General features: G+C 34.2%; 1 protein-coding gene across 1 annotated transcript in view; it reads right to left on the bottom strand.

Moving 5' to 3' along the window:
* LOC145678538 (uncharacterized) overlaps window positions 1-12,734 on the bottom strand; it is a gene marked incomplete in the record, with an annotated part of 652,003 nt that overhangs the window by 543,968 nt on the left and 95,301 nt on the right. Inside the window, 1 exon segment of the mRNA XM_081748800.1 lies at window positions 748-823. Coding sequence (XP_081604926.1) covers window positions 748-823 — 76 coding nt within the window.

The raw sequence follows: 12,734 nt of genomic DNA, 5'->3' as shown, positions 1-12,734 counted from the left end.
CTGAATATATTCAAAAATAAATAAATAAATAAATAAATAAAGTGTAACCTGCAATCTTACAATTTTTGTTCAATAGATATAAATATTGAATCCGAAATTAGTAATAAATATATATTATTTCTGGTCTGAGTAGACTAACCGGAGGGAAAATTTGAGCTCCAAGAACAAAAGAAGCGTATTGAAAAAGCTATGCTGACAGTAGCAATTACTGTTTCTCAGCAGATTATTTAAAACTATATACTATTTAATATTTATCCTAGTGTGCTCGTATGAAAGTACGAAGTGCGATGAATGGACTTCACCTCCTTCATCCCTTTACACTTGTTGCAATACAACCTCAAATATTAGGGTTGCTTCTTTAGGTAGAAGAAAGAGACATAACAAGTTTCATCAAAATATAATAATTTTATGCGAGTTATCGTCCATTTAACGGCAGAATGACGATGTAGTTGATTAGTACAAACGTCGTTGACTCTCGCTTCAAAAATGTGAATTCTAGATTTGTATTACCCCTAGGTACAGTATATTAGTAATAGCTTATTAAATAGTAGTATGATAAGTTTTCTGCAATATACAGCAGCCTAGATTTTAACTTTTCATCCAAGGAAGAAGTATATTATTGATAAAAAACAATGATTTTTGAATATTTTTAATTTGTATTTTAATTGTAACTCTAAAAAATAATAGATAATCTACTTACCACACAAGGCACTATTTTCATCACTGTTATCACGGCAGCTTTTCTCCCCGTCGCACACAGTATTATTTGCAATGCATTGTCCGGAAGCACATCGAAATTCTGAATCTCCACACACACGTTGCTCTAATACGTGAAGGAAAATAATTTTATTTTATTTAGTGAAAATTATTAGTTGTTTTTCATCTGTTGAAGAATACAGGATGAGGATAAGTATAGAAATAAGGTTGATATAATATTTTAAAGAATTGGATAGTATTTCTCTGTCTTAAAAGCTTAACTGTTAAATCAATAAAGATGAGAACGTGTTTATTTGAAGCATTTTTTTCTGCGAACTTGTGCAACACGTGATTTAGCTCATCATTTCAAAATATTAACACATTATCATAATACAATATATCAAAAGATTACTGTTTTTCTATAAACCTCATAGCGAGAAATAGATATCAAAGTGAAAATGGCGCACAATGAGCTTTAAATAAAGCGGAGGATTTTGGAATCTCTGAAGAAACTATACGAGGCATTACTACTGAACTATTATTTTAAAATATATTGCATAGATAGGCCATTTACTACTTACTACATGCAAACTACCGTGACATAATTATTTAACACGATAGTATATTACTTAATATTCTTTGTGCAACAACAACTTAAAAATCAAAATAACTGTGCTACGGAGTTTATGAACCAAGGGAAAAATATTCTTACTCTTTTCACGAGTACTTGCCAAATACAAATTGTTTCTTTCTGAAGTTCCTATACATATCTCATTATATTATTGTTTACAAACTGTAGCGAAATTTATTGATTAGTAAAAAAGAGAGAAAATCTTCAATCATAGTTTATTCTTAGTTCGCTCTGGGCACTGAGGCTATGAGAGTTGTTTGTTCCGAACCACTAGCTGTTACGTAGACAGCTGTATCTGTGTTCGTAGAGAGCCACGTCTCCTAAGGAACTCGTGCGTGCTTCGCGCGATTACGTAAGCCGGCACCTAGCTGCCCGGTTGCTACGAATGTCTCGTTGTAGTGTAAAACAGGTAATACTAAGGGAAAGTACGGAATCAGGGTTTTGAGTCAAAATGAGCGTTCGTAACTTAGAATTCTTGTTGAAACATGTTTAAAAAAATGAAAAATAATTTAAATTATATAATATAGTTATCATTATAAATGCTATTTGCGTTTATTTAAGACTCAAAACTAATGGTTTTATAACTGCTTAAAAAGATATATAATAGTGTAGACAAAAAAGAAAAATCACTATAAAAAGTGGGTATATGGGAGAATCACTAATATTTATTCGTTAATGCTTTGCTCTATTTAATCGCGATTATTAGAGAGTGTGAGAGTTACTTTCTGCTCGTATTTATTAGTCGTTTCAATACACTAAAAGGCTTGTTTAAAACGGGTACAATTTACAACTGCGTGAATGATTTTATGGTAAGACATTATTTGCAAGAGGTGACGGGTCACGTCTTGCATTTGAATGATAAGGGTTTTAGGTTCGATACCATTTAATCACTATTGAATAGTAGTCCCACAACAAACGAAAATAGAAATAGAAAACGTTTTATATAATTGGAAAGAATAATTTAGGGCTATTTGTTACTGTGAATGGAGACTGGTAACGTACTTGGGTTTGACGTGCAAGGTTCTGGATTCGATTACTTATAGTTAGTTCTTGGAATCTTATAAATAATACATATGTGTACTCTTATGTCTATTTTCTAAATACTACGTACTAATAATATATTGAATTCCATTTTATTAATTAGCTAATTAGCAGGAAATATATTAAATTTAAAAATCGGTGAGCAGACCAAATCGCGTAATAATCCTTGGGGGAAATTAAGAAACAAACACACACACACACACACATACACACACACACACACACATATATATATATATATATATATATATATATATATATGTGTGTGTGTGTGTGTGTGTGTGTGTGTGTTTTCAGAGCCATAGGCTCGCCTTGTCAAATACTAACATATACCGTATTATTATCGAGCGTTTTCGGTTGGGCTCGACTGTTGAGATAATGCCTTAGCTTGCATGTATTTTTTCTTAGTTACTAACAAAAAATCATGCAGCCACAGACGTTAATTATAATAAATTGTTGTTATTGTTTTAACAATTTATTTGATTTCTCTCGGATTGCGGCATATATATATATATATATATATATATATATATATATCTTATCCCGGTATCACTTCTAGTTCTTTTACTTAAATGTTTTTATGACATAACTTAGAGTACTACATATTAAAGTTACCTGGTTTACACTACCTTCGCAGTGTTGTGTGTTCGCTTAGCTTGGGCATAAAAGTACAAGCTTGCAATACATGTATCTCAGGAAATTTGTCTAGTGAAATCAAACAAGGTCAAATGGTTGTTAGTATCATATTAGGTGATTGAGTTATATATTTTAAAAATCTAAAATATTTTGTCCCGGTAAAATACATTTATCGATAATGGAGTGTAATGAAGATCATAATATGTCCACTAATTCAAGTTTAAATTTTTTGGATGAATTTTATCCTTTAAAACCATTAATTATTCAAGCATGTGCACCGGGTGAAGTGGGGATCTATAGTAGAATGCGTAATACTAGTTCTCGGATAGGAGATTTAATAAATTTAACTGACAGTAATCACGTTGAATCTTCAATCGTAACTATCAATAGGCCAGATATAAAATTTGAATTTAATAAAGATTTATCGAGGGCATTATATAGTACCATTCAATTACAAATAAATCAATTGCCACTCGTTGATGGCATGAACAGTGACATATTTGAATTCCTAGGGGGATTCATGATATGATGGAAAGGCAAGCTATTCCGTCAGAGGCGGTATTAATGGCTAGTCAAAGCAGTGCCAAAGGTGAACTGTTATGTCTTTTAGGGACCACCACTGGGTGGAAAGATATTTGTTCCCGATTATTTGCCAAATTTATTTCTACCATTGCGCGTTGTACATTTACACAACAAAAACTATATCGCGTTATGAATTCAATGCTGTCGTTCACGCAATTTGCACATGAAAAACAATCTATTTCGAATGTCTTGGGAATCACTCTTGACGAAGCTTCTTTTGTCAGTCTAATTTGTAATTTAGTTGTCCCAGAAATACATACGCTATATCTACGTAACGGGATACCCAACACATTGACAGAGTTACGTAAATTGTAGATCTTTATGATTCACATAAAAGGTATACTATGAATTTTGTGAAAATAAATCAACAGTTGCGCCCTACTAGTAATTTGCTTTACCCTAGTATTCAATTTAACAATCCGAATTAGGTTTCTTCTGCATTAGGTAAAGAAGATTTGCCAAAGAATCAAAGTAGAGCTTTCCTGAGTAATTCTGCAAATAAAGAAAGAATGCGCGTAGATGTTTTAAATGTAATTCTGAATTTTATGTAGCTACTGCGATCAATCAATAATAAATAAAAACTTCCATTGTAATGTAAGTAGTGACGAATATTCACATATGGTTTTTGCGTATGTTAAATTGTGTGGTTTGATGAAACGTGCAATAATAGACACAGCCTCGTCCGTGAGCTTTATAAGTGAGAGTTGTTTTGATAATCTTATTAAAAGGTGTTCACTAAAGGTTTCGGAGCTTCAATTACAATCTAATGTCTTAGGGAAAATAATGTTAACATTACAATATCTGTGGAACTATACTTCTTGATCCAAAATAAACGGATTTCGGAGTACTTTTATGTTGTCCCAACTGATGATTTTGAATTGTTGCTGGATAATCATTTTTTCTGAGACATCCTGTTATCTATGACTATAATGCCAAGAAGCTTACTATACCGAGTGAGAATTTAACTGCAAAATTATTAGTTATGCCATTACCGAATAATCGTTTTCTGTCGAGTAATGTTTCTACTTGTAGGGTCTCCTTATCGGATCCCAGTCCACCACGCCACCTTGGACTTGGGGGAAGAGGGGATACAGGCCTTATGCATTGCCAACCTATGAATGGTCACGAGATTGGTCAACTTCGTGCTGTGTCTAATGGTTCGCAGTCAATGTATGCAGTCGCAGGGTGCGATTCCAAAGAAGTCGAGGCAATTTGCACGGAGCAGAACTATGGGAGCCAAGCAGAACCACGACGAGTCATACGGCAGCTCTTCCAAGAATATTTCGGTGGAGCGGCGTCCAGTTCGGATACGCCGGACGGGATTTCGAGTAACTTCAAGGTGTCTAGTTCAAACATCCCAATTTGCGTACAGAATTTTACTACAATACATAGTTTATCGCATCTGCCAGGGCATAATTCAGCGAGGCGTTCCGAAAATCAGCGTTGGTCTACAGGGTGTCAGAAGCAGCGTAGGATTTTTGAAACAGAGTCACCCTGAGAGTTACCTAATCATCAGCTGGAGCAACCTGCGCTACAACCGAAGGGACATGAAGCCAAAGGTCAATCATGCTCTGATGCCAACCAGCATGATTCGGGAAATGATAATATAATTATTTTACGTGAATTACATAAACAGTTTCCTAGTTTAAATGAATATGTTATAAACCTTATGAATAGTTATGCTGATGTAATAACGGATAGATTGGGAGAAGTGAAAAATTTTAGATATCAAATTCAGATAAGGGATAAATCCCCTTGTGTCAAACAGCCGTATCAGTGGCCAAAAGATAAATTTGCCTAACTCGAAAATTATGCTGATGAATTAATTGAAAGAAGTTGGTGTGGTTGAAGAGGTTGATACTTCTCTTATCGTATTGGCTTGCTTCCTTGTAGTTAACAAGGATAAATCTAAACGACTTGTTATTAATTACGGTGATCTTAATTCCAGGGTTATTATAAATGCTTTACCGAGTCTTCAGGTTGATACTTGTTTTGCAAATCTAGGGAAACATAAAATTATATATAAACTCGATGTAAAATCAGCTTTTAATCAATGTCGACTCACGGATGATAGCAAGATCTATACCACTTTTGCGACTTCACGCAGAATACTTAGGCATAGATGTTTGCTAATTGGGTTTATAAAGAGTATATTTATATTAAGCAGTATGATGCAGAAATTGTTTAAAGGCATTGTAGGAGAATATTTTGATATACATTATGATGATCTTCTAATACATACAAATGACTTAGAGAAACAAAAGCAAATCCTTGAGCAAGGTTAGATATGTTAAGACAATGGGGTATCACAGTATCTCCAAAGAAGACGAGCCTTTCCCAAAGTAATATGAAGTATTTGAGTTTCGTATTTTGTGGGGCAATATGTTTATCGATAAGGATCGAATGCAAGCTATTAATGACATCCCACGGTCTAAAAATAGACGAGCTTTGTCACAAACAATAGGCAATTATTACAAAAGGCTTATACCCAATTATGGAGAGTTAGTGAATCCTTTGAATAAATTAAGATCTAGAAAACAGCCCTTAGGTGGGGGGAACAGGAAGACAGAATTTTGGAGAAGACAAAGGAAGCTTTCGCTAATTATATTCTATTAAAGGTGCCTGATTTTAATAGTAGCTCTGTCCTGCATATCAATTCTACAATGAAAACCTATACCTGTATACTCAGTCAATATACTGAAGATGGGTTATTGCGTCCTGTGTATTTCTATTCAAAAATGATTCCTGAGGCTCACTGGAGTAAGAATATATACGAACTTCAAATGAATGCATAGACTATGGCTTTTAATAAATTTGAAATGTTTTTACATTTTTCTTTTACAGTATACCGTGACAATAGGTCCTTGAAGTGGTTATTGCATAATTACAAAAGACAAAAAGTATGGGACTCTAATTTAGACCCTAAGTAAATTTCAGTTTAAGATAGTCCATTTGCGCAGTAAGGCTAACCAAATCGCTGTTTTTTAATAGGATGTACAACTATTTAGATTATGAGTCTGTTGAGGATTCTATGCTAGAACTTCAATCATATGATGGAAAACACGTTTTCGTAAAATATGCCAACTTCTAGCAATTACCTTCGTTAAGTAAACCATTGGCTCAACAGCAGCGAGATGATCCTAGATTAAGAGAGATAATAGAGAAGATAGAGAGGAGGGAACATGTTGATGGTTACCTATTAAAGGACAAGGTTTTAATAAAGGAAACAAAAGGAAAGGTTAATGGGGGACTTAGAGCTGTTGTTCCTGAAAATTTACGAGGTACTATTATTGAATATTTAAACGATCAAATTGTAGGTGGCTATCACCAAGGATTTTATAAAACTGTTAATAAGATAGCTACCAGATTTAACTGGCCGGGAATGATAGAAGAGATTCGGGATTATGTGAAACGGTGTGAAGTATGTCAGCGATGCAGAGATAGGAATACAAAATTAGTCGGAAAATATTATGCTCCTGTTAAGACTCAGCCCAATAACTTTTGGTATTTGGACGTAGCGGGTAGATGGCCTACTAGTTATGGTTATAACTAGATATTAGTTATTATGGATGCAGCTTATTTTTTAGAACCTCTTAGAAATATAACTTGTAAGCTAGTCTGTGAAAAATTGAATAAATTATATTATTGATATGGATTTTGTAACAAGGTTATCCACGACGGAGCTAGTTATTTCTCTAGGGAATACTTCAAGCACTTTCTACATAGTGTATGTGTAAAGTAAATTAAAACCTCTCCTTATAATCCTTCCAGTAAGAAGAATTAGTACTGTAAAGGCTATTTTGAAATCTTACGTTAATAAATGTCAAAGGAAATGGGTCCAATTATTAGATCAAGTACAATTTACCATAAACGCGAGTCAAAGTAGTCTGACTGGTAGACCCCGAGTGAACTTTATTTAGGGAGGAAATTGTTCACGCCTCTAGATGTAAAGTGGATTTGTGACCTTGAAATCTTAGATAATAATGCTACGAAGGAGCAAGTTGCTGAAATTGCCGCTGCTAATATTGAAAAGGCTTTGGAAGAGGCGAGAAGCACTATATAATCGTAGGAGGGTTCCAAATATGTTGGAGGTAGAGAAACTCGTACTTGTTAAAAAGTTTATGAAAGCCTCTTTAGAAAAGAACTTTCTCTCATGCTAGAAAATTACAACATGAACAAGCACCAGGCATATCTAAAGTTAGTTCTCATTCCTTCCATTTCAGATAATCTTTCTTTCTCCCTCCTTTACTTTCTACCTAACTAATCTTTATTTTGTCAATTGGAAAATGTTGGGTTTAATTTATGTTCAAACATAACCTATTTATGAGGAATTGTATAAAACATCAGTTCTCATCTCCTATTACATCCTTTGCGTAAGTAATTTATATGTATTTAGTTTTAGGAAAATATCTAAATCTGAGCTTTTGGTAACTAACTTGCACAATAGTTTAAAAGCTGGTCTGTCGAGTGTTTGCAGTTTGTAAGCACAGAGCGATGGTTAAAACAAAATTTCAATCTCATGCTTCTCGCAACATTCAACCGACTCAAATATCCATGATATTTGCTTTTGAGAATATGGAAGAGCGACTAGCAGACGTAACGGATAAAGCCGACTGAATAATGCCTGAAGTGCACAAACATTTTGTCTTACACACACACACACACACACACGATTCAGTAAATGTACTCACAGCTCTGGTCCTTTATTTACTGCATGCATGACATTCAATGAAGTAAGGAAAATATATGTTTACAGATATAAGAAGATATTCACGTTTCTGGCAACTGTAGGATAGATTTAGAATAATAAAAACACCAGACTCTTACGCAAACAACAAGTTGTAACGTACCTAGTAAATAAAAACTTAGTCATCAGTATCGTCAGTGAGTATAGCTGAAGTTTTTAATTATAATAAAGGGGTTACATCGTGTGGTACCGCATGAAATCAGAAATTTCTCGTAATAGGATCGAACCAAATACCTCAATAATACGTTCATAAGCTCTATCATATTATTGCAATCTTCCAATATAAATACAGGTTTAGCAAAGGTTGTATCAGAGAAACTATATCATTGGAATGAAATATCAGTTTATAGATAAAATTAAATACGTCGAAAATCTGAAACATAAACAAGCACATATCTAGTTAATTAAATTTTGCCTTACAAATTGCCCGAAGGGCTTTATACTACAGTCATTAATTAAATAAAGAAAATGTTACAAATAGGTCAGATACACTACATTCTATTCGCCATACAAAAATTCCAATTATGCTGGTCAGTAATAGAAATATATTTGAAGTGCCACACGAACAAATAAATAATTCAAACTTAGTGAAAGTATAATCTGTACCATTAATATCAAATGTAACAGGATACTTTAACAAATTGACTCGAAATTCTATTCAAACCACTTTCAATTTGACATTAATTCAGAAGCACTTCAAACTCGATATTTCGCAATATCTAAATAACACTTTCCCATTCAAATCACTAATCAAGTAAATTACACTTATCTTTTTCAATTTCCCTTGTTTTCGACCTTCGAAAATGAATCTTGGTATATATCGGATTTACAGCTATGTAACATAAAGCAGGGAACTTATACAAAAACGGAGTATTAGATCCATTCTCTTGACTCCTTTGGATAACAACCTTTCCTAGTTATTTTAACAGTAAGCATTCAGAGCGATTTTGACGCTATCGTCCCGTAACGCGCTCCATGTACAAAATAGTTCTAGAGGTTACCGCTTATGACGCCACTAATAGCTAATACGAAACAGCAGTTAGGAATTCCTTTTTCTCTGAATTGTAAATTAGTGTAACATATTACAAAATTCAAAATTGAACAGACGTTTATAGTGTTATTTCTCACTATAAATGCGTAGCAAATGATTCTCTTATTTGGCTCAACCTCTGCGCTGAAATATTCCTCGTCTCTCCTAGGCTAATTCTGATTTCCAATGCGTTTCAAGTAAATATTAAGTTTCTTTATTCTTGGTATACTTTATATAGGTCATTAGGAAAAAATTATTTTCACAGAAAATCGTAAATACTCTATTTCAGTATCTATTATCAACACTTATGTCACTATGCCCATGCGACGTACGTTGTTCGTATTCTGTCTCGGAGGACTGGCCTTTAATGTTATGTTATGGCTGTAGGGACGAGGGCTTTTTGGTGTTTTAGCCCCATATGTTCTCTTACTTTTTTCAACCCATGAAAGTGTTTGTAGTTGCTTTGGAAAGAAAGTACCTTTACCTTCTCGTAACTATAAATAGCTTTTACATAAAATGTTTATTAATGGCATTTTATTAGCCAACACTTACAAGCATGATCTTAATACAAAAAATCCCCAATATGCTGAAATGTATTATGAGTAATTATACAATAATATTTCCTGTTTTCTACGTTGTCTGCGGATCCAGTGTAAACGTCACACTTGAGAACATACCCCGTGTCAGCATCACATGAAATCTGCAACTTTATACCATGTTTTTCATGTACATTTGAAACAGAATACGTCCGTGAAAGGGGAAAATACCTTCATCAATTGTATATTTCGTCCTGGTTTGAAACTTCTACTTTTTTAAAAATCTATTATGGCCTTACTTTGAAGAGCGCGTCACGTTTAGGTTTATCTACACTTACAAACTTTGATTTGTCATTTAAATGAAACTGATATAAACCTGTTGCGTGTAATCAATCTTCTTGTAAAAAACATCAGGAAAAATGGCTGTTTCGACCAATAACCTTCTGATTTCGGTACCTGAACAATACATATGGAGAATAATTGCAAAGAAGAGACACAGTTCATAAAGTTTTATTCTAACCCATTTCCGCCACATAGAACATGGTTTCAACTTTCCTTGACGACGCAGCAACTCAATTTGTTCAGCAGCATAACGACCCGTTTCCGATTCCAAATGTTTGAACATATCTGCTCCAAAGAAGAGAGAAACAATCTAATGGAGTACATGAAGAATCAGGAGCAACATTAAACACTACAGTTTCTTCGGAAACAGGCAAACACGGTTGGTCAACACGAGACGACCACTTTGTGTCACTCCCTTGTATATTACTATGTGATGAACTTGCACGTGGATCATTCTGTAACACGGAATTCTCATCACCTAACAAAGAACTTCCGTCACTTTCCCCCTTATTCCATCCTAACTGAAAGTCTGGATCTTCATCTCCTTCTACTTCAATGTCACTTATGTCAGATCCTGACAAATCACCAAGCTATCTATAATATCATCAGCATCCACATGCTCACGGCTTTGTATGGAAGCCATTTTATCAAAGTGTCATTGACGAGATCAAATAGGAAGAAGGGAAAACAGAATAATGTTAGAGTTAATATTTGTTGGTTGTATGGACAATGATGCACTTCTCTTCAATGCAAGACGGACGAGTGCCGTGTCGGGTACGCGTACGGCCGTTATATTGTATTGAAAATGCAAAACGTACATTGTACACAAAATACTACCAACATACGGAGTACGGGCAACATGTAACAGGCCATAAAAATGATTTTATGCTCTGTGCCATAAGAGTTAATTATATTCGAATTATTTCATGTAAATTAGAAAACGATAATCATCATGATAACTTCCTCTGATTTAACTTTTAGGTTAAGTTATGAAGACGACATACACAGATCAATCTTGAAAATACTGGTGAAACAAGAACATTATGAAATGGAATATATATCTCAGACAAAGTTTCTAGCTAATCTATGTTGTGATGAGAGAAAAGGTTTCTGGCCTATGTGGTACCATCGCTCAGTAATTTTTAAGAAGACGAATGTCGCAAATAGACGAATATAATCTATTGAAGTTTTTTTTCGTTTCGTTCTGAACACGAAAATGGTACTTGGATTAACTATTTTTTTCTAAGATAATTCCATTATTGAGTAGCGAGTGGAATAGTTTGTGCACACCCACATTTTTTTTCATTATGCATTTCCCATGATCAGCAAGAAATAATCACTGAACTTTTCATGGTTATATGAATTATCGACTGAAAATTCTTTTCTCTAGTCTTTAAATAAAATTATATATGAAAACGTTTATACCTTCTTACTATTTACGTATATCCGTGAGTTCCTATCATTACTGCATGGTGTGTCTTCGGTTGCGGATAGAGAAGAAGGCATCTAGATGTCGAGGTTAGCTGCGAATATACTAAATAAGCAGTCACGGACAGATGATACGGAGTGTCTCTCCATCTATGGGGTTTTACGTGAGAATAACAACCAGAGGTGAAATATTGTGGAGCGAAATATACAAACTCATTCTTCTTATCTGAAACAAGGAGGTATTACCTCAAGGGTGAAATAAAAAAGATTCGTTCCAATTTACACGAAAGGCGACAAAACTGATTGTAATAATTATGAAGGCATCTGTTTTCGGTCAACATTCTACAAAATCCTCCCACGCATTCTATTAGCTAGATTGACCAATACTCAAATGAAACTATTACTAGTGCGGACTATTAGTGTGGATTTAATCGAAATCGATCAATTATTGACAAGATATTTACATTCAGTAAATAATTAAAAGAAATGGGAATGCAATACATCGGTAGATCAATTATCTATCGATTTTAGGAAGGCCTAAGAATCATTTAGGAGGAAGTATTGTACGATATTCTTACATAAATTGGAATACTCAATAAGACAGTTGAATTAAAAACATACGTTTAAATAAATTGGAACAAAGGGGTCTGTGTCAAATATAAAAGTAGGAGGGGAGAAAATAGAACAAGTGAATAGTTTTCGATACCTGGGTAGTGTTCTTAGTAATGACATGAAATGCGAACGTGAAATAAAAGCAAGGATAGGAATGGCGAAAGAAGCCTTTAAAAGAAAGAAAAGTCTGTTTTGTAGGACCTTGAACAAAGAGTTGAGAAAAAGACTCATAAAATGCTTCGTGTGGAGTGTTGTGCTGTATGGGGCGGAAACGTGGACATTGCGTAAGGGTGACGAAAATCGACTGGAAGCCTTTGAAATGTGGGTGTGGATAAGAATGGAAAGAGTTAGTTGGGTCGAGAGGAAAACGAATGAGAGAGTGTTAGAAATAGTGGGTGAGAAAAGAATACTTTTAGATATTATTAGGAAGAGGAAGAGAAACTGGTTGGGACA

The sequence above is a fragment of the Thermobia domestica genome, chromosome 2 (assembly GCF_964235325.1).
Source record: "Thermobia domestica chromosome 2, izTheDome1.hap1.1, whole genome shotgun sequence".
Lineage (NCBI taxonomy): Eukaryota > Metazoa > Arthropoda > Insecta > Zygentoma > Lepismatidae > Thermobia > Thermobia domestica.
This window is presented reverse-complemented; position numbering and strand designations above follow the sequence as displayed.